The sequence below is a fragment of the Mustelus asterias genome, chromosome 21, assembly GCF_964213995.1.
Source record: "Mustelus asterias chromosome 21, sMusAst1.hap1.1, whole genome shotgun sequence".
In the NCBI taxonomy this organism is placed as follows: Eukaryota; Metazoa; Chordata; class Chondrichthyes; order Carcharhiniformes; family Triakidae; genus Mustelus; species Mustelus asterias.
The window spans coordinates 37,851,970-37,874,087 of NC_135821.1; the positions used below are offsets into that span (position 1 = coordinate 37,851,970).

At 44.4% G+C, this 22,118-nt stretch overlaps 1 protein-coding gene across 3 annotated transcripts in view; it reads right to left on the reverse strand.

The window, feature by feature from the left end:
- Positions 1 to 8,469: 8,469 nt before the first annotated feature.
- The window catches only part of stk40 (serine/threonine kinase 40), a 79,529-nt gene continuing 65,880 nt past the window's right edge, over positions 8,470 to 22,118 (reverse strand). For all 3 annotated transcript variants that reach the window (XM_078237762.1, XM_078237760.1, XM_078237761.1), the window contains exons 9-11: positions 19,934 to 20,053; positions 17,375 to 17,459; positions 8,470 to 12,566 (exon numbers count right to left, since the gene is read on the reverse strand). In XM_078237762.1, coding sequence (XP_078093888.1) covers positions 12,351 to 12,566; positions 17,375 to 17,459; positions 19,934 to 20,053 — 421 coding nt within the window. In that variant the 3' untranslated portion in view covers positions 8,470 to 12,350. The remainder of the gene's footprint in view (positions 12,567 to 17,374; positions 17,460 to 19,933; positions 20,054 to 22,118) is intronic.

The following is a 22,118-nucleotide window of genomic DNA, read 5'->3' on the forward strand; positions in this document are numbered from 1 at the left end:
CTGACACAACATGTGGATAGGCCGACAAGAGGTGGGGCCACATTGGATTTGGTAATGGGAAATGAACCGGGCCAAGTGTTGGATTTGGTTGTGGGAGAGCACTTTGGAGATAGTGACCACAATTCGGTGTCTTTTGTTATTGCAATGGAGAGGGAGAGGGCCATACGGCAGGGCATAGTTTACAATTGGGGGAGAGGTAATTATGATGCAATCAGGCGGGAATTAGGAAGCATAGGATGGGAACAAAAATTGTCAGGGAAAGGCACTAATGATAAGTGGAACTTTTTCAAGGAAGAAATACTGCGTGTCCTTGATAGGTATGTCCCTGCCAGGCAGAGAGGAAATGGCCGAGTGAGGGAACCATGGTTCACAAAAGAGGTGGAATGTCTTGTCAAGAGGAAGAAGGAAGCGTATGTAAGGTTGAGAAAACAAGGGTCAGTTGGCTCGATGGAGGGTTACAAGTTAGCAAGAAATGAGCTGAAAAAGGGGCTTAGGAGAGCTAGGAGGGGGCATGAGAAGTCCTTGGCGGGTCGGATCAAGGAAAACCCCAAGGCTTTTTACTCTTATGTGAGGAATAAAGGAATGACCAGGGTGAGGTTGGGGCCGGTCAAGGACGGCAGTGGGAATTTGTGCATGGAGTCAGAAGAGATAGGAGAGGTGATGAATGAATACTTTTCTTCGGTGTTCACCAAGTAGAGGGGCCATGTTTTTGAGGAAGAGATGGTGTCACAGGCTGATAGGCTGGAGGAAATAGATGTTCGGAGGGAAGATGTACTAGCAATTTTGAATAAACTGAAAGTTGATAAGTCCACTGGGCCTGATGAAATATATCCTAGGATTCTTTGGGAGACAAGGGATGAGATAGCAGAGCCTTTGGCATTGATCTTTGGGTCCTCACTGTCCACGGGGGTGGTGCCAGAGGGCTGGAGAGTTGCGAATGTGGTTCCTCTGTTTAAGAAAGGGAATAGAAATGACCCTGGTAATTATAGGCCGGTTAGTCTTACTTCGGTGGTCGGCAAGTTGATGGAAAAGGTCCTTAGGGATAGGATTTACGACCATTTAGAAAGATGCAGCTTAATCCGGGATAGTCAGCACGGATTTGTGAAGGGCAAGTCTTGCCTCACAAATTTGATAGAATTTTTTGAGGAGGTAACTAAGTGTGTAGATGAAGGTAGTGCAGTTGATGTCATATACATGGATTTTAGTAAGGCGTTTGATAAAGTCCCCCACGGTTGGCTTATGAAGAAAGTAAGGATGTGTGGGATAGAGGGAAGTTTGGCCGATTGGATAGGTAACTGGCTATCTAACAGAAGACAGAGGGTGGTGGTCGATGGAAAATTTTCAGACTGGAAACCGGTTACCAGCGGAGTGCCACAGGGATCAGTGCTTGGTCCTCTGCTATTTGTAATTTTTATAAATGACTTGGAGGGGGGGGGGCTGAAGGGTGGATCAGTAAATTTGCTGATGACACCAAGATTGGTGGAGTAGTGGATGAGGTGGAGGGCTGTTGTAGGCTGCAAAGAGATATAGATAGGATGCAAAGCTGGGCTGAAAAATGGCAAATGGAGTTTAACCCTGACAAATGCGAGGTGATTCATTTTGGTAGGACAAATTCAAATGTGGATTACAGGGTCAAAGGTACAGTTCTGAAGAATGTGGAGGAACAGAGAGATCTTGGCGTTCATATCCATAGATCTCTGAAGGTTGCCACTCAAGTGGGTAGAGCCGTGAAGAAGGCCTATAGTGTGTTATTCATTAACAGGGGGTTTGAGTTTAAGAGCCGTGGGGTTATGCTGCAACTGTACAGGACCTTGGTGAGACCACATTTGGAATATTGTGTGCAGTTCTGATCATCTCACGATAAGAAGGATGTGGAGACACTGGAAAGAGTGCAAAGGAGATTTACCAGGATGCTGCCTGGTTTGGAGGGTAGGTCTTATGAGGAAAGGTTGAGGGAACTTGGGCTTTTCTCTTTGGAGCGGAGGAGGTTGAGAGGAGACTTGATAGAGGTTTATAAGATGATGAAGGGGATAGATAGAGTGAACCTTCAAAGACTATTTCCTCGGGTGAATGGAGCGGTAACTCGGGGGCATAACTATAGGGTTCATGGTGGGAGATATAGGAAGGATGTCCGAGGTGGGTTTTTTACTCAGAGAGTGGTTGGGGTGTGGAATGGACTGCCTGCAGGGATAGTGGAGTCAGAAACTTTAGGAACATTTAAGAAGCTATTGGATAGGCACATGGAGTACTTCGGGATGATAGGGAGGAAATAGCTTGATCTGGGTTTCAGACAAAGCTCGGCACAACATCGTGGGCCGAAGGGCCTGTTCTGTGCTGTACTGTTCTATGTTCTATGTTTAATGCGGATTCCTAACGTGCTGGCAAGCCCTGGAAGAGAATTGTCCCTGCGATTATTCAGGGTGATCAGTTGGGGTTTATAAAGGGCCAAAACCCATGTAGGAGATTACTAAATATTATCCAGAGCTTCCAAAAGCGCACTATAGATGGGTTAATGATCCCTCTGGACACAGAAATGGATTTTGATAGGGTGGAATTATCTACTCTACAGGCTGCAACATTTTAGGTTGGGCAGGGACTTTGTGAAGTGGATACAGGTACTCCCTGCAGGGGCCCACCGGTGGTGGTCCTTTCAAATGGTTATAGATCTAATCATCAAAGCGTTTAAGAGCAGGGAGGTTATGCTGGAAGTACATAACATGTTGATTAGGCCACAACTAGAGTATTGCATTTCTGAAATCCACATTATAGGAGGATGTGATAGCACTGGAAAGGGTGCAGAGGAGATTTATCAGGATATTGCCTGGGATTGGATAGACTGGAGTTGTTTTCCTTGGAGCTGAGGAGGGTGGGGATATGATTGAGATGTGTAAAATTATGAGGGGCATAGATAGAGTGGACAGGAAGAGGCTTTTCCCTTTGGTGAAGGGATCAATCACCAGGGGCAGAGATTTAAGTCAAGGACAGGAAGTTTAAAGTTTTAAAGTTTGTTTATTAGTGTCACAAATAGGCTTACATTAACACTGCAATGAAGTTATTGTGAAAATCCCCTAGTCGCCACACTCCGGCACCTGTTCGGGTACATTGAGAGAGAATTTAGCATGGCCAATGCATCTAACCAGCACGTCTTTCGGACTGTGGGAGGAAACCGGAGCACCCGGAGGAAACCCACGCAGACATGGGGGGGAACGTACAGACTCCGCAGACAGCAACCCAAACCGGGAATCGAACCCGGGTCCCTGGCGTTGTGAGGCAGCAGTGCTAACCACTGTGTTTAGAGGGGATGCGAGGAAAAACTATTTCACCCAGAGGGTGGTGGGAGTCTGGAACTCACTGCCTGAAAGGGTGGTAGAGGCAGAGACTCTCATAACATTTCAGAAGCATTTAAGTGTGCACTTGCGATGCCAAGGCATACAAGGCTATGAACCAAATGCTGGAAAATGGGATTAGGATAGGTGGTTTGTCTTTGACCAGCGTAGCCCTTATGGGCCAAAGACCTCTATGATTCTATTTTAACCTTCAGAGAGGGATTAGGCAGGGTTGTCCCTCATCTCTGTTATTGTTTGTGATTGCTATTGAACCCCGAGCGGAGGCAATTAGACTTGGCCCTGAGATTTTTGGGTTACTCAGTGGAGGTAAACACAGTAAGAAGTCTCACAACACCAGGTTAAAGTCCAACAGGTTTATTTGGAATCACAAGCTCTCGGAGCGCTGCTCCTTCATCAGGTGAGTGATTAATGGAGGTAGGCAACATAGAATTACACTTTATGCAGATGATGTGTTACTGTTAGTGTCCGGGACGGATGTTCCTGTTCCCGCTATCACTGCTGTGGTGGTCAGATTGTGTCTATTTTGGATAAGATTAAATTTACAAAATTGGTGTCCTTTCTGCTCATTTTCCCTTTAGATGGTCACCTACTTGTTTGGGAATCTATGTCACTCCCTCTTTTAGGCACCGATATAAGGCAAACATCCCTCTCACTGTGGCTTCTATGAAGTGGGACCTATATCATTGGCCCTCCTTGCTAATAGCCTGGCTGGGTAGGATAGTATTGATTAAGGTGAATGTGTTGCCTGGGTTGCTCTATCCTATGCAGATACGACCCATCTTGCTGTCTGCAAAGGTCCCAAAGGAAATTCATGGAATACTCAGCGCTTTTACGTGGAACAAGAAAAAACCTCGCTTAAAGCCAGCGAAGCTGCAGCTTCCTAGTTCAAAGAGAGGGCGAGGGGATGCCAAATATTAAAATGTATCAGCTAGCCTCCCACCTCAGATTCATATGTGGGCAGCACGGTGGCAGTGATTAGCACTGCTGCCTCACAGTGACAGGGACCCGGGTTCAATTCCAGCCTCGGGTCACTGTCTGTGCGGAGCTTGCACTTTCTCCCCGTATCTGCATTGGTTTTCTCCAGTTTCCTCCCACAGTCCAAAGATGTGCAGGTTAGGTTGATTGGCTATGTTAAATCGATCCTAGTGTCAGGGGGATTAGCAGGGTAAGTGTGTGAGATTACGGGAATAGGGCCTGGGTGGGATTGTGATCGGTGCAGACTCGATGGGCTGAATGGCCTCCTTCTGCACTGTAGGGATTCTATGATTCTATGAAAATCTTGGTTTGTAGTAAAACAAAGGAGATTAACTTAAGATATAACACCCTCTTCTTAAGACACAAGTTTGATCCTACTAACCCAAAAACGCAAGGTGGGCATGGGGAGCTACCTGCATTGCAGCAGATCCTATGTCAGAATCCTGCTGGTTTCATATCCTTAAAGATTTCAAAAAGATTTTCAATGTGGCCTGAAGCATTTAATCCTTTGCACTTTAATTCTGGGTAATTCTTAGATAAAAAGATAATGGGATAAGGCTGCATAATATCCTAACATTTGCAGCATGGGAATAATCCTTTGCTCATGGATTAGTAATAAGTCCCTTTCAATTCAGAATTGGCATTAAATTATGGAAGGTATCCAAATGGAATTCCTGACTTGTATACGCCGGGCTAAATCTGACACATTCTAGAAGGTATGGGCCACTTATCTCAATTTTTTAGGCTCCACATTAGCCGATTTAGTCCAAGGTTTTCCACAAAACATGTAGCTCGTCACTGTTAACCTGTAAGAGAGGGTATACATCGCTATGCCTTTTATGGCTTTATCTTGTTATTCCCCCATTCTCTGAAATCTCTTTTCATTGCCCGCATGGGAGGAGGCACCGGGTACATTGCAAAATCCAGGCCAACTGTATTGGTGTTTTCCTGTCTTTTTCCTGCCAGTTTGAGGGTTTGTTTTACTATGATTTTTATTAATTCATGGGACATGGGCATCGCTGGCTGGCCAGCATTTATTGCCAATCCCTAGTTGCCCGAGGGCAGTTGAGAGTTAACCACATTGCCATGGCTCTGAGTCACATGTAGGCCAGACCGGGTAAGGACGACAGATTTCCTTCTATAAAGGGTATTGTAAAAAAGGGCAAAATTGTCAATAAAAATATATTTTAATAACACAATATAAATCTTGGGAGACCTGTATATTGTAATACTGAGAAGATGGAATTATTTTTTTAGTTGTTTATTCATGGGACATGGGCATCACTGGCTGGCCAGCATTTATTGTCCATTCCTAGTTGCCTGAAGGCAGTTGAAAGTCAACCACATTGCTGTGGCTCTGGAGTCACGAGTAGGCCAGACCAGGTAAGGACAGCAGATTTCCTTCCCTAAAATACATTAGTGAACTAGATGGGTTTTTCCAACAATTGGCAATGGTTTCATGGTCATCAGTAGATTCTTAATTCCAGATATTTTTATTGAATTCAAATTCCACCATCTGCCGCGGCAGGCACCTGCTCGAACCCGGGCATTAGCTGAGTTTCTGGATTAATAGTCTAATGATAATGCCACAAGGCCATCACCTCCCCGATGCTAGCTTTGGGGAAAGAGTAGGTTCCAAGAGTATAGTTGTCCAGACCCTCACTTTGTTGTTAAGAATATAAGAAATAGCAGCAGGAGATGATGATATGGCTGAACAAGCCAGGACTCAGTACACATTAAATCTTCGGGGATCAAGAGGCAGGAAAGAGTCCATCTTAAAATGAACCATAACAGCTCTCTGCTGTCAATTTTTCACTCACTCGCAACTTCTTTGTCAAGCACAGCAACTGATCTCTGCACACAGAACAAAGAGTCAGTGATTTGGAACAACTGTACAGGAGTCAAAACAAAACTTATAATGCAGCAGGGGAGATGAGTTTAACTGGGAGACAGATACACTGCCAAATCAGGCTGGTAAGTTGACCAGAAAGGAGTGCACAACACATTCACAAGAACATTTAAACCACTTTAATGATTAATTGTTGAGCTGGATATCAACTTCTGTTTTCATACTTTGAGATTCACATCATTGAATAATCTAGTCATGTCATTACAGCATGTTGTCCCCAGAGGGCACTTTTGAGCCTGTGCTTAGATCCAAAGCTGCTTTTGCACAGCAGCAGCCACAGGTCACAATAATCTTTTCTCATTCCCAGCACCACTGAAGACAAGAATTAAACATGTTTCGCACAGGAAGCATTACATTAGATTCACAGCAGGGTGATAAAGTGCTCAAGGACATTGGGGTGGCTGCGGCTTGGGGTGGATTTTCCTTAGTGCTCTTCAAAATACAGTCACAGGCCACTTAAATGTGCAAGGGTGGCCTCAGCTTTCCATCTCATTAGAAAGACGGCAGTGCCGACAGCTTGGCATGTCCTCAGTACTGCACTGAGGTGTCAGCCTAGACTTCACCTTCAAACTGTTTGAAATGGGGGGCTTGAACCTATAACTTTGTCTCAGAGGCGAAGGGGCTACCATAGTGGGAATCTTAACGACGCAGAGTATTGCAGTATGGAGTAGACCGATGTTCATGTGGGGTGTATCGGAAGCCTGTCACTGCAGGGAATGCTGGATTTATCAGGGAACAGCATAACTTATTCAGACACCACTGATGACCATGAAACCATTGTTGATTGTCATAATAACCAATTTGCTTCACTAATGTCCTTTAGGGAAGGAAATCTGCCACCTTTACCTGGTCTGGCCTACATGCGACTCCAGAGCCACAGCAATGCGGTTGATTCTAAACTGCCCTCCAAGGGCAACTAGGGATGGGCAATAGATGCTGGTCAGCCAGTGATGCCTTTGGCCCATGGATGAATTTTTAAAAATGCAGATTTTGAATCAGGGCATTGAAAATATATCAAATCAGCACCTTTCTCCAAGAAACTATATGAATGGACTCCAAACAGTATAAAGCTCTCGATTGAAAAGATAATTGATATAAAGTCTAGACTGGAACAGTCAAGAGACGAGGGAAGAGTCAGATTTGATCTGGGCTCTTGGTTGAATTGCAGCTGACAGCAGGGCTGCACTACAGAGCTATCAGCCTTTGCACCTATTCCCATTGGTTAAAGAAACAAAGGAATTACATTTGTATAGTACCTGTTGCAACATCCTAGCTGCTCTGCAGCCAATTAAGTATGGAATACAGCATTCCATTTTCACACAGCAAGGCCCCAGGAAACAGAATTGAGATGAATGGCCAGAGAATATTTTTTGGTGCAGAGGCAAGAGTGCTTCTCCTGAGCCCAGGTTGACCGCTTATAGAATCCCTACAGTGCAGGAAGAGGCCATTCGGCCCATCAAGTCTGCCTTGATCCTCTAAAAGAACCTGCGCAAGATCCCAGAGAGCTGCTAATACTCCAGAGGAGGGAATAAAGTGGGGGAAAAAGTGAAAATGTTCTTTCAATGCTCAAAGTTGAAGATTGATCATGCGAAGGGTAGGAACTCACCCCCTTTCCATGTAAGAAAATCAATCAGGCCAGATATATGGAACCTTTTTACTCTGACTCGAGTTTTCTCCCACAGTCCGAAGATGTTCAGGATTGGCCATGCTAAATTGTGCTGTAGTGTCCCAAGATGTGTGAGGGATTAGCGGGGCAAATATGTGGGGCTATGGGGATAGGGCCCGAGTGGGATTCTCTATTGGAAAATCGGTGCAGGCTCGATGGGCTGAATGTCTCCTTCTGCACTGTAGGGATTCTGTAATCACAGCATCCATACTGTAGCAGTTGTAACAGACTTCCCATTTTTACACCAACCATCCTATAGCCCGACTGATGTAGGGACAGTTAGGTGATACAAGCCAATATCCAAAAGGAACAATGGATTTGCAGTTTGATGCTGCGTATCTGCACTTTGATCTGGGAGCGTTTGATGAGGACACTGGTTACTCGAAATGACACATGCTCCATTCAACTGCAGTAACGCCCTTCAACTTTGAGCTGATTTACCACTGGGGTGGTGGGGGAAAATCGAACATTCGTGAACACCCAGGTCTCAGGAGTGTGGAGATGAATTTCCGATCATTACATAATAACACCAGGTATCTGGATATGAACCCATTTAACCACAAGTCAGAATGAATGTCTCTACAGTATGAAATTTATTGCTGACATGCAAGTAGATTTTAAATGAAGTACAAAAATATGTCATCTTTATTTATACAAATTTGTATACAATGATCACGATTCCGTTCTACTGACGTCTCATACAGCGTACTTCAATTGGTACAGCCAAAGGCAGCTCAAACACACAAATCGACATGCATGGGCTGCTGCCGTTATTCCAGTCGGATTAGATAATCACTTTTACCATAAAGACATAATTCGAGGGAAACAAAACAAAAAAATCTTGCTCGATAAAAGAGATTCCCCAGGATGAAATAAAAAGCCACAGCCTCTAATCGTGACAAATGGTAATACTTTGTGACTTTACGTGTCTTCACTGAATTAAAGTTATTAGAAATTATATACAAGTTACTACAAAAAAAAGGTAACTGGAGCAGCCAGACTGGAGTAAGGCTCAGAGAACTCAAGTGAATGAGGAGTTGAAAACAGTCCGTGTTTTAAAATCCAAAAGTTCTTTTTTTTGGCTGGGATTTTTCCCCCAGATGTCTGGTGAATAATAATGCAACAAGTGATGGGGTTACTTCTCTGCTGATCTCGACAACTGGGCTCAGCACACCCCGAAGGAGATATTTTTGGATAAGCACTAGCCAAGGCCCAATAAGCAGCAGTGAGGTCTTTGGTGAAACCCTTCGTTCCTTGCAGCACCGACGTGTCCGCAGTGACAGGCGCACACAGTCTTCTCATCACTGATACTACCTAGTTACAAGAAGTTTGATTGCACAGTGCTGACGGGAGCCCAGAAACTTATCATTTATGGATCCTGAGAACTGTAGATAAAGCCAGTGAGAAATACAGCCTTTACTTCCAAAATGCAAGCTTCCAATTAGCAGATTACATCAAGGTTCAAGGAGTGCAAAGCTCATAGGTCAAGACCTCAACTTGAGCATCACTCTTGCAACATCAAAACACCTTCAAGATCCAATCTAAGCTGGCCAGCCAAGTTGGGCACCATCTCTTCAACAACCCTTCTGTTGCACCATTATAAGCTACTTTGGTCTTTAAAGACCGTTTCTTAAAATGTATTTACTTATATATATATATATTTAAGACCTTCTACGCTTTATTGCATCCATACTGGAGTCTTATCGCAAACTGCTACTTTGTGTTCCACTTAAATTCATTGACATACCATATTCAAAATGAGATTTGTTCACTTATCTAAGTGGCCCCCAATTCATGGTGGAAACAAGACCTCTTCAAACTCGTGTTGAAGAGGCATTGAAAGGACAGATGAGACTTCCATGAAAACTTGCCCGACTAATATAAGTTGACTTTTACAATACAGGGTTCCAGTACTTCGCTCCCGTTTCCATGCATCTCATCTGTTGCCTGATATTGTTAGGACTTTATGGGCTGCACCCTCCGCACCCCCCCCCCACCCACCAACACCCCCTCAGCATCAGTACACTAGCCCCACAACACTAAACTCCGAGAACCCAAAGGTCTTCACAATGTTACAAACAACCATCGCCAAGGCCAATCTTCACCCACTCCCCACCCCAAGCAATCAATTGGTTTATCCAATCACACAGCATAAAAACTTTATGAGGAACACATGGTATTTAATAAATAGAACCTATGACTGCATCACAGCATTTGCGCCCCCCTCCCCACCCCCCAATCCAAAACATCAATCTACAAGGTCACACCGACCAGAGATCACTTGCAATCATCCCTGAATGGTGGAGATTTCTATGTACAACCTCCTGTCACGTGAGGGACCAAACCTCCCCCCCCAACGCAATGTTAATTTGAAACTAAAACGATTTGAATCGGCTGGATTCTTTGTATATTTTCACAGGTTTAATGTACTCAGGCAAGACAGGCATTTATTACCGGTTTTAATACTAACTGAAATTCTCAGCAATATTGAGGAAACCCAATGAAGTTGGAAAGCCACCACAGAAAAATAAATATGTACACCGAGCTCTATGTTACTGCAGACTCCCTATGAATCATTTTACACACCCTTTCATCATTAAAATTAGGGCGAAAAGAATACAACGTCATACTAAAGTCACTGAGGCAACATCTGGCTGGCATAAGTGATTTGTGCTACAGTTGAATGACACTTCCAAGGCCCAGTAATTAAAAGCATCATCAGGGGCTTGGACTGTTAATCAGGAGGGCAGCATCTGAATCTCAGTCTTTGGAGGGTCTCTGCTGTCCTTCAAAAGAGTGGGAAAATGACAGTGCTGAGCAGAATGAGATCTACTGTCCCTGCTGAAAGGGTCGATGTATATTCTTCACTGGTGACTCTTCTGGAACTAATAGTAAGCCAGGACGAGGGTCAGATAATGCTGGCCCAGTATAATGCCAGGTTGTGGAGTCGGCTGATACTTTCACAGCCCTCTAAGGCTGGAAGTATTTTACCTGAGCCAGACTAACTGGATGAGGTGGTAAGCAATGTTATTTCCCAAGACATAAGATAGAGGCTTGACTGACCCTGACCATCATCAGGCAACCCTTAGTGGTCACTTATAAAACTGTAAATCAACGAGTCCATTGCAGCCAGAGAAAAAAAATGCATCCCACCCAAGGGCAGGGGAGAGGCAGACATGATACAAAATGGTACAAGTAGCAGTACATAACTTGTACAATGCTCATAGTCAAACCAAGACTTTGCTCATCATTGAGCAGTCGGTTAATTCTGTGGGTGAACATTTTACATTGGTAAATCCTGAGCACTTAGTGCAGTGAACCCAGAACTGAAGGGGTTACTTGAATCGCTGAATGCTCAGAATCACTGCAATGCTATTGTTGTCGCCAAACCCAATGGCATCAGACCAAACTACATTTCTGTCAGCACATTTGAATGTGTGATGACCAACTCACCTCACACAAGCGCGGCGCCTGCATCCACCAGTGTTCTCAAATTCAAAACCTCCCTCCACTCATGCATGGACAAACGTGTTGAAAGACCAAGTGTGGCTATCTCACACATTTCAATGCTCCAGCAAAATCCTAGCGGCAACACTGAATGTTCTCCCTGAGCTTGTCAAATGAAAATTAAAAAAAGTGACACACCTTAACTGTTCTTTAGTGTTCTAACAGTTTCTGCAGCTCAGTCAACTTCACAAGTTCCAGGGGCCCTGGATCGCAAGCAACTATTATTGAAGTATGTCGTAAGTTTTGTCTTAAAATTTCAGCCTCCAAACGGAGAGCTTTTAAACTCCAAAATAAAAATGACAAAAAAAAAGACGGGGAAAGGTCAGCTAAAGTGATCTTTGCTCTTAAACACAGTAAAAACAATGTATGCGGGATCATATTGGTTGTCTTTCCTTCACATTTTCCTTTTACGGACATTTTGTACCACACTGAAATCTGCAAGAAAAACGTTCACAAAAGGGGAAGAAAAAAAATAATAACCCAAACAACCTACATTTTACACTATTATCTGGCGCTAATGCAGGCAAAAGGGGCTCCACAGCGATGAACATACCCACTTCTTAATGCTCTCAAAATCTCTTGCGGTACAAGTCCTTTTCAGAGTCACAACATAGGATGAAAAACTCAATCCAGTCTCTCAATCTACAGTTCTGAGAATGTCTTGGTTAAATGAAGAAAGAGGTAGATTATATAAAGTAAAAACTAAACATCTACTACTGCCCCGGACGATGTTGCAATACTGTCCTTTCTTTATATTGACATATAAAAAAAGCCGTCTTCGGCTGGCTCCTTGAAACAACAAGTTATGCTTTTGAAGAGACTCAGTCCAATGCTACATATCTGTCACAGAATACTGTATTGCTCAGGATCTCAGTACTACGTGGCATGATGAGTATTACTGTGCTGTGAACTTGGCTTGTGGAGCTTCGGAAGCTGTTTCCAGCCATCATTTTCGCAGGTAGCGCTGAGCGAGGATTGCTGCGTCAAGAGGGTTTATGGGCTGGGCGTCGTGGCCCAGCCGCCGCACCGGTGGGATGTTGCTGAACTGGCGTTTGTGTGCAAAACTCTTCACCTCGTGCATAGTGTTTCCCTCAGCCAGCATCAGCTGCTGCCGCATGTAGTTTTCAAACTCATATTGTGAGGACTCTTCTGTGACTTTTGCCTGAGAAAGAAAGAGAAGTTATAGAAATGTGCCACTCCCCCAACCCCCACAATGACCTTACTCCATTTACAAGTAATTCATTAAGACGACCATCATTATAAAAATGCAGGCCTCCTAAGTCCATCATATTTTTTTGCCCCCGGTGCATTTAGTGCGACTGTGCAAATGCATTAGAGAATAGAAAATGTGACCCACTTACTTAAGCGTTCCACATTGCTGAGAGTACTGGCAAACACGAGGCCACCTGTGCTTCACCAAAGTATTATGTAACTCAAGCTCCAGGTGCAATCTATCTTTGGAACCAAACCCTCTGCCTGTACTGCTGCACAGTTTCACAGTTCAAGGGGACATGGCATTGAAAAGGGCACTTTAAAAGTGACCACCACCACTGCACCACTTCAGAGCTGGAGTCTCGGGACATCCAGTCAGTAACCAACCCAGGTTCCTCAGACAGCAGTGAGCAACTGCTACCTTGCTGGGTTTACCCACACTTTTTGTGGTGAAATCTCTGCTCAAAATCTGTTTAAAGTGCAGTGCTAGGCAATAGTATTCAGTTTCCATTTCCGGCACTCAAATCACACCCTTGTTAGGTACAGCAGTTTGACACAATGCAAATCCTCCCTCTACTCTGCCCCAACAGGCCTCCACTCTAATCAGTTGACAGTGTCCTTCCCTGCCGTCTCTGAACACAATTACCAATTAATGCCAAATGAATTAGTTTAGTGCCGCAGTTGAAGAGACTGCCAATATTCCTTTTACATTAGAACTCTGACAGTCAGGGAGAGGGGTCTTTAACTGCAACCTACTGCTAGATTTAACAGGTGAAAAAGAGTCAATTCTTTTAAATGTTCGATTGTTGGCAATAGCCCATTAATCAGTCCACTGCCTTCAAACATTTCTGTAAAGCCCCATGGAGGAAATGGCCTGGACACACTGCTTAGCTTAACCTCTTGCACGTCTCAACCCAGGTGCGTGCGTGCGTGCGTGCGTGCACGCACGCACACACACACACGCACACACCCGCCCGCCCCCCAGCCTACCCCAGGAATAGTCCAAATATAATCATGTGTACCAGGGTGTCACATCACAAAATCACCTCACACTTCATCGATCATATTGTCCCAGTCAGCAAAAGCTTTGCTGATGCAGTTTGCACTGCCCAAACCTCGCTGCTTGCTCTAAGGATAGCTGCTGAAAAAACAGCAACCAAAATCGAGATGAAAATGACTGGTGCCCAGCTTCTGATTCCATTGAGGTTAACAACTCAAACGGATGGTTGCGCAGCACTTCAATACTGAAGAACCGCCCACTCCAACACCTTGGTTACCCTGATCTTAAGTAGCTACAGCACGTTACTGTCAGCCAGGAGTAAATCTTGAATGAGAATCAAAGTTCAAAAAAATAATCACGGTTCAGCATCCAATTCTAGACTTCAAAGATGATGAATATACCCTCTTCCCTCGGGGGATCTGTACTGAGGTCTCAGTTTTTATTACTCACTTGATTTGACTTGCAAATTTAAGTTTACAGAGGGCACCGAGTTAGGAGAGACAGTAAATGGTGTGAATGTGGGAATGGAAAGGTAAACAAAGACAAAGTGAATGAGTAAAAACCGGTGACAGATAAGATTCATTGTAGGGAAGCGCAAGGTCATCCACTTTGGATCTGAGACACGAATCAGAATATTTTCTTAATGGAAGGAGCCCGGAACTGTGGAGGAGCAAAATGGCATTTAAGTGCATCTAAAAATATTACTCAAAGCTAATGTACAAATAGCCAAGCAAAACAGCTAATGGAATCTCAGTCTTTAACTCGGCACGGGGCAGCAGGGTGGCACAGTGGTTAGCTCTGCTGCCTCACAGCGCTAGGGACCCAGGTTCGATTCCCAGCTTGGGTCACTGTCTGTGCTGAATCTGCACATTCTCCCCATGTCTGCGTGGGTTTCCTTTGGCTGCTCCGGTTCCCTCCCACAGCCCAAAGATGTGCGGGTTAGGTTGATTGGCCATGCTAAATTGACCCTAGTGTCAAGGGATTAGCAGGATAAATATGTGGGGTTACGGGAATAGGGCCTGGGTGGGATTGTGGTCGGTGCAGACACGATGGGCCGAAAGGCCTCATTCTGCACTGTAGGGATTCTGTGAACTCCAGGGGGCTGGAAGTAAAAAGTGAAGAAGCGGTTTGTCCCGGTCCAACTTGGCATTCAGTTTTGGGTTCTGATTCTCAGCAGAAAAAAAAAAATCAGCCATGGAAGGTCTACAGTGCAAACAAACCAGAATGATAGCAGGGCTTAAAGGGTTAAATTGAGGGTGTGATTTGTTTTTCCTAAGATTGACAGGTGATGTAAAATGCCAAATAAAAGGTGCTGAAAATGAGAGAAGTGGGTAGAAGAGGAAATGTCTCCTGTGGTGAGGGGTTTCCAGAGAAAGAGGCGCAAGTGCTGGGCTACTCGGGGGTGAAATCAAGAAGTACGTTTCACACAAAGAGCACTGGAAATCTGGAACACTTGTTCCCAAATGAATATGGATGCTGGAATTAATTCGAAAGTTTCAAGACAGAGACTGACAGACTTTTCGAGGGCAAGGGAAAGGCAGTAAAATGGATTCGAGGTGCAGAACAGCCATGATCTAACTGAACGTGTTTGAAAGGTTAAATGACACTCTTATGTTCCTCCCTCCCAAATATCAAGGAGTTATTTGAATGATACTACAGTAAAATATTTATCATCCGGCACACGCAGAGAATGGGTGGAGCCAGTTAATCAAAAAAGCCGGTTAACCGAGAATTCCATTTACCGATACTTGTAGCATAAGCGAACGGGCAAGGACCCAAGAGGTGAAGAACAGTATTCTTTTTACTTCTAAACTTCATCAGCACATTAAAACAAGTATGAAAAAATACAGGTTCTGGATAACTTTGTGACTGCTTCCAGTTGGTAAACTGACGGTTCGTATTAGGGGCTTGTCAAAAATTCCAGTTAGTAGAGAATTCTGGTTGGTAGAGCGTTGGATAGCAGTTTACACTGTTACACACTCAGCGACATCTCCCAGAGGTCAGGAAGTGGATAGAGGATAGTGGCAAGTTGGGCACTTAGTCAACTGAAAAATGCCTTAGGTTCGACCTCCAGGCTGAACCTCAGGTGCAGCAGCAGTTGGGAGGCTAGCATGGACCTCAGCACTGTGATCCAGGGAGGAGGTAATGTGATTCACTTTGGATTATCTAAATGGAAAAAAATTACAACATGCTACTGTGCAAAGGGACCTGGGGGTCCTTGTGCATGAGATGCAAAAACCCAGTCTGTAGGTGCAACAGGTGATCAAGGCGGCAAATGGGATGTTGGCCTATATCGCAAGGGGGATAGAATATAAAAGCAGAGATGTCTTGCTGCATCTGTACAGGGCATTGGTGAGGCCGCAGCTAGAATACTGTGTGCAGTATTGGTCCCCTTATTTGTGGAAGGATATACTGGCCTTGGAGGGAGTGCAGAGAAGGTTCACCAGGTTGATACCAGAGATATGGGGTGTTGATTATGACGAGAGACTGAGCAGATTGGGTTTGTATTCGTTGGAATTTAGAAGGCTGAGGGGGGATCTTATAGAGACCTATAAGATGATGAAGGGGCTGGATAGGGTAGAGGTGGAGAGATTCTTTCCACTTAGAAAGGAAGCTAGAACTAGAGGGCACAGCCTCAAAATAAAGGGGGGTCAGTTTAGGACAGAGTTGAGGAGGAACTTCTTCTCTCAGAGGGTGGTGAATCTCTGGAATTCTCTGCCCACTGAAGTGGTGGAGGCTACCTCGTTGAATATGTTTAAATCACGGATAGATGGATTCCTGATCAGTAAGGGAATTAGGGGTTATGGGGATTAGGCAGGTAAGTGGAACTGATCCACTTCAGATCAGCCATGATCTTATTGAATGGCGGGGCAGGCTCAAGGGGCTAGATGGCCTACTCCTGCTCCTATTTCTTATGTTCTTATGCTCTTATGATTCCTACATCCAAGCACTGCTCTGCGTCGTCTGGTGGAACGTACTCGTCTGGAGTACGAACGGTCAAATAACCTGCCAACACTCATTGCCCGGGGTTGGCACTTACACCAAGAATTAAAAAGAGCAGCAAAGAATAGTATTTTCAATAAGTTGCCAGGAGAGAGGGACCATCCTTAGGGAACTGGAGTTATGTAATACTTGGGCGAAGTACAGATGGCCTCATGTTTGCCAGTACTCACAGCGATGTGAAAGTGCTAAAGTAAGAGGGGGAAATGAAGTCAGCGACCAGCTGGTTGATTGAAGTGACCTTGGCTCAGTAGCTAAAGCCATGTTTCAGCATGCCACCATGCGACACAGCAATCCTGGTGCACAAACTGGTCAAGAGCCAATGTCTGAAAGTCTCCTTGATTCTTTGTAACTTAGGCCAAGCACACACCATCAAATTAACAGGAGAAACACAAGGCAGCAGGGCCATTGGCTGCGGGTACACCAGACAATGGGTTTTCTTGGTGAGGTGAGCCCTTTACCAACCTGCGTCATGAAGATAAAAGGCAAATTTTACAGATTTGCTGGCAGCAAAAAGATGATTCTGCATGTTAAGAGTTTTACACTACATGGGTTATGAAGCAGTGTAGCCAAAAAAACTGCTGATTTGCAAAGTTGGACTCATTGGATATACAACTGTTCCAGAATAGTCAATTCCAGTCATGGGACAAAACCCCCAACAGACGAAAGCAATCAGATTCACACTGGTTTTAATTCTGCAGAGCTGAAATATCAAGCAATAGCAACACAGCATCATCTGATTTCTAGAAGCTTCTTACCTCTTGTAAGATTTCCGGATTGTTGACTTGGTCATCAATGTCTGGCACCACCTGCAAAGGACCACTAAGTGACGAAAGAGATTGCCTACAAGAGGTCACAGGAGAACTGCGTCAGAAAAATCTGCATTTTATTCAAACCGTTTCTAAACAATGTGTTACCATGCTGATAAAATGGCAAACATCTGGAAACAACTGTTGCACTAATGGAAACTCAACGTAACCAAGGTCTTCAGCCCGGGGAACAGGCTGGATGAGGGTGGGGATCGGGGGGTGGGGTGAAGATAAGTCAGGCAGAATTTCATCCACTTGTGGGAGTCACCGCGAAATTAGGCAGTTTAAATGGAATCACAAGGCAATGAAACGTATTTCAGGAAAGAAAATCATTTAAGCAATATTGAAAAAAGGGGAAGAGTTGGAGTTGAGATTTCAAAAGGCTGTTGAGCTCCAAGAGACTTGCACTTTTCACAATCAGCAGACATCTCAAAGTGCTTTCCAGCCAATGAAGTACTTTTGAAATGTAGTCACTATTGTAATATAGGAATTGCGACAGCCAATTTGCAAACAGCAAACTCCCACAAACAGCAATGAGTTAATGACCAGATAATCTGTTTTTGTGATGATATTGATTGAAGGAAAAATATTGGCCAGGATACCGTAACTATCCTGTTCTTTGAAATAGTGCCATGGGATCTCTTACATCCACCCAACCAGTCAGATGGGGCCTCAGTTTAACATCTGATCCAAAGTGCAACACTTTCTCTGTACTGCACGGAAAAGTAAGCATTAATTTTTGTGCTCTAGTCCTGGAGTGGAATTTGAACCCAGAACCTCGTGACTCAGGCAGGAGTGCAAGATAGGTAAGGTTAAGTTGTGAAGAGGGCATAAAAGAGCCTACAAAAGGATTTAAGTTAACTGAATGGGCAGAAATATGGTGAATGGGAGCACAATGTGGGGAAAATGTGAACTTGTGCAATTTGGCAGCAAGAATAGGAAAACAATATACAATTCGAACGGAGAGAGAAAATGTCAAACTCTACAATACAAGGGGCTCTGGGTGCTCTGGTACATGAATCACAAAATGTTGGTTTGCAGGTGCAGCAAGTGGTTCGAAAGTCAAGTGGAACCTCAGTGTTTACTGCGAGGAGAATCAAAAATAAAAGTAGGGTAGTAAAAGCTGTTTGGCCACATGCGGAGCACTGAGTACAGTTTCGGTCTTCTTACTTAAGGGAGGATATAATTGCATTCAAAGCAATTTAGAGAAGACTCATTCATCTAATTCCTTGGATTTTACGAGAAAAGGTTGTATAGGTTGGGCCAATAACCATCAGAATTTAGAAGAATGAGGGGTGATCTTATTGAAGGATTTAAGATCCTAAGCGGACTTGATGGGGTGGATGCTGAGGGGATGTTTCCCCTTGTGGGGGGATCAAGAACTAGGGGACACAGTTTAAAAATTCAGGGTCTCCTACTTAAGACCGAGATGAGGAGAATTTTTACTGAGGGACATTAAGTCTGTGGAATTCTCTTCCCAAGGGAGCCGTGGAGACTGGCTCATTGCCCATATTTGAGACGGATAGATTTTTTTGATCGGCCAGTGAGTCGAGATGAGACAGACAAGAAAGTGGAGTTGAGGCCACAATCAGATCTGCCATGATCTTATCAAGGGGCTGATTAACCTACTCTTGCTCCTAATTCTTGTGTTCTTGCGTTCGACCAACTGAGCCACGATGACACACTCAGGTGACCTCTCCATGCACTTAAAAATTCTTGTACATTTCAGCTTGCAAGTTACCATTACCAAACATTTGCAGATCATTAGAACAGGATTGTTGTAAAATGTTTCTCATCAGAATGTGGTCGGTTATATGTACTCACATCATTGCTATGCCCTAAGATTTGTGTGAAGTTATATTTAGATACTGAAGTTCAAAAGGGTAATTATTTTAAAAATGTTCAAACAGAATTTGCAGTTCCAAATGTGATAATGTCCCAAGTGCCTCTTCATAGAATCCCTACAATGCAGAAGGAAGCCATTTGGCCCATCGAGTCTGCACTGCCAACAATCCCACCCAGGCTCTTTCCCCATAACTCCACATATTTACCCTGCTAATCCCTCTAACCTACACATCCCGGGACACTAAGGGGCAATTTAGCATGGCCAATCAAACTAACCTGCACATCTTTGGACTGTGGGAGGAAACCAGAGCACCCGGAGCAAACCCATGCAGACACAGGGAGAATGTGCAAACTTCACACAGACAGTGACCCAAGCCAGGAATTGAATCCAGGTCCGTGAAGCAGCAGTGCTAACCACTGTGCCGCCTCTTAATGAGGGAAAAGGAGTCAGGAGCCTTTGAGTAGGGACAGCCTGATGGCAAATCCTTTCCTGATTGCAGGCACAGATGCAGCCATTTACACAGTAATACAGGGAAGCTACGGGTAAAGGCGGCTCTCTGACAATACAGACTTTGGTTTGGGGTGCGATAAGGAGAGAAAGCAATCTGGAGCTTTGTGGTTTAGACTTAGGTCATGAATGGCGTTATGGCACAGCAATCTCACCATGTCGCTATAATGGAGCTCAGAGAATCCAGCACTTCAGTAGCTGTTAGCCTTTGCTGTGGGTCCAGAAGCAACAACTTTCGGATCAAGCAAACGGTATTCTCTGATACACGGCAGTCCCTGTCAGGGAGGAGGGAAAAAAGGTCACCAATACTGGCTGTATAGCATTTTTATGGAAAAAGAAAAAAAATTATTAAACCCACAACAACAATGCCAGCTGCAGAATAAAGCTTGCATCAATTTGACACAAAGCAGTGTAGAACATATAAGCTATGAGTCACACAGCAGCACACCCAATACCTCAGGCACAAGACAAGCAACTAGAAACCAGTGAGTAATGCTCACAAAATCCACCTCCCCAAACAAAACAAACCCTACAGATCTGAGCGGTAATAAACTGCGAGCATAAAGGTTAGAGTTAATGGAAACTAATGCTCCCACGTACAGACGCAAAGTAATATTTCTTCACGGAGAAATCAACATGGAGGATAACAAATCACCCATCAACAATAAACAGCGTTTATTTCCCCAAAAGCTTTGTTAATGCTTTTAATTATAAAACGGACATCTGTAAAATAGAAACTTGTGCTTCTTTCCCCCCCCCCCCCACTGGAGGAGCACTTCAGAAGGCATTTAGTACAGTGCAGGAAAGGAAATAATCAGTTTGGCTTGCAAACATGGTGAATACTGAAGAAACGGCTTCCTTGCAACATACAAAGTTGGTAAAATCACCAGCACTGGGCTTCAAATTTCCACTCGGAATTTACAGTCAACCTAAATTAACTTTAAAATACCTTAAATTTAAGCCATTACAGAAGGCTGCAATTAACATGCTCATCTGTCCCTCCTCCATCTGCTGATTATATTTTAATTTAGCAAAAGCTGGCGCCATCAGCATTCTGCCAGAGGTAATGATCAGGTCTGTGAGGGAGCTGAATCACCCTTTCAGAGTCACAGCCAAGGATGATTCAGCAGTAGCAACACCCATTCGCTTATCTCTCTCTCGCATATTGTCAAACTTCGGATTCTGATGTTCCTCACTCACTCTGACCAAATGTATTCAGTTTGGGAATCAGAGTACTTTCTAACGTCTTCAATCGCACAGGAATTCTCCGAATGTTCAGCTTTTATTCCTCTCACCTCGGTCGATTGTAGGTATGACGTACATTCCAGAAATTGAGCACAAGGACGGCACGGTGACAGTGGTTAGCACTGCTGCCTCACAACTCCAGGGACCCGGGTTCAATTCCAGCCTTGGGTTATTGTCTGTGTGGAGTTTGCACGTTCTCCCCATGTCTGCATGGGTTTCCTCCGGGTGCTCCATATTGCGCCCACAGCCCGAAAGACGAGCTGGTTAGGTTGATTGGCTATGCTAAATTGCCACTTAGAGTTTGGGGGACTAGCTAGGGCAAATGCATGGGATTATAGGGGTAGGGCCTGGGTGGGATTGTCGGTGCAGACTCGATGGGCCGAATGGCCTCTTGCTGCACTGCAGGGATTCTATGATTCTAAATGGGATTCTACGAAAAACGTGGGTTGGGCATAGGGCCTGGGTGGGATTGTCGTTGGTGCAGGCTAGTTGGGCCAAATGGCCTCCTTCTGCACTGTAGGGATTCTATGATTCTAATTCATGCCAACACTTTAGTGCAGTTCTGCCAGAGTGCTGCATGGTTATTGGTGCAGATTTTTAAGTGAGACTTTAAACTGAGGCACATCTACCTGCTCAGATGGATATGCAAGATCCCACAGCAGTTTTCTGAAGAGCAGAGAGTTCCTCCAGTATCAGTCAACATTTTCCCCTCAACTTCAAGCAGCCAGAGCATGGACAGGTTCAGTGGATTAACAGGTCTTTTCCTATCCTTCATTTCCATAAATTTGACACACAAATGATTCAGCGGTCATTCCATTGCTTACATGCATAGACTGGTTACCACATTTTCCTACAAAGTGAGTGACATATTTCAAAAGAAATTTGTCCAACAAGTGACACAGCATTCCAACAGCTTGCCCAATTGACAGCTCTTGACACGTTAGCCAAGAGGTTGTCAAACAGGCTATAAGGCTGAACAGGGCTGGCTTTCAAGACTAATTTGGATGGAAGGCACTGCTGGGATCCTGTTCGCAGATTGCAAGAAAAAAAAGGGGAGGTGCTGGCCTAGTGGTATTATCGTTGGACTATTAATCT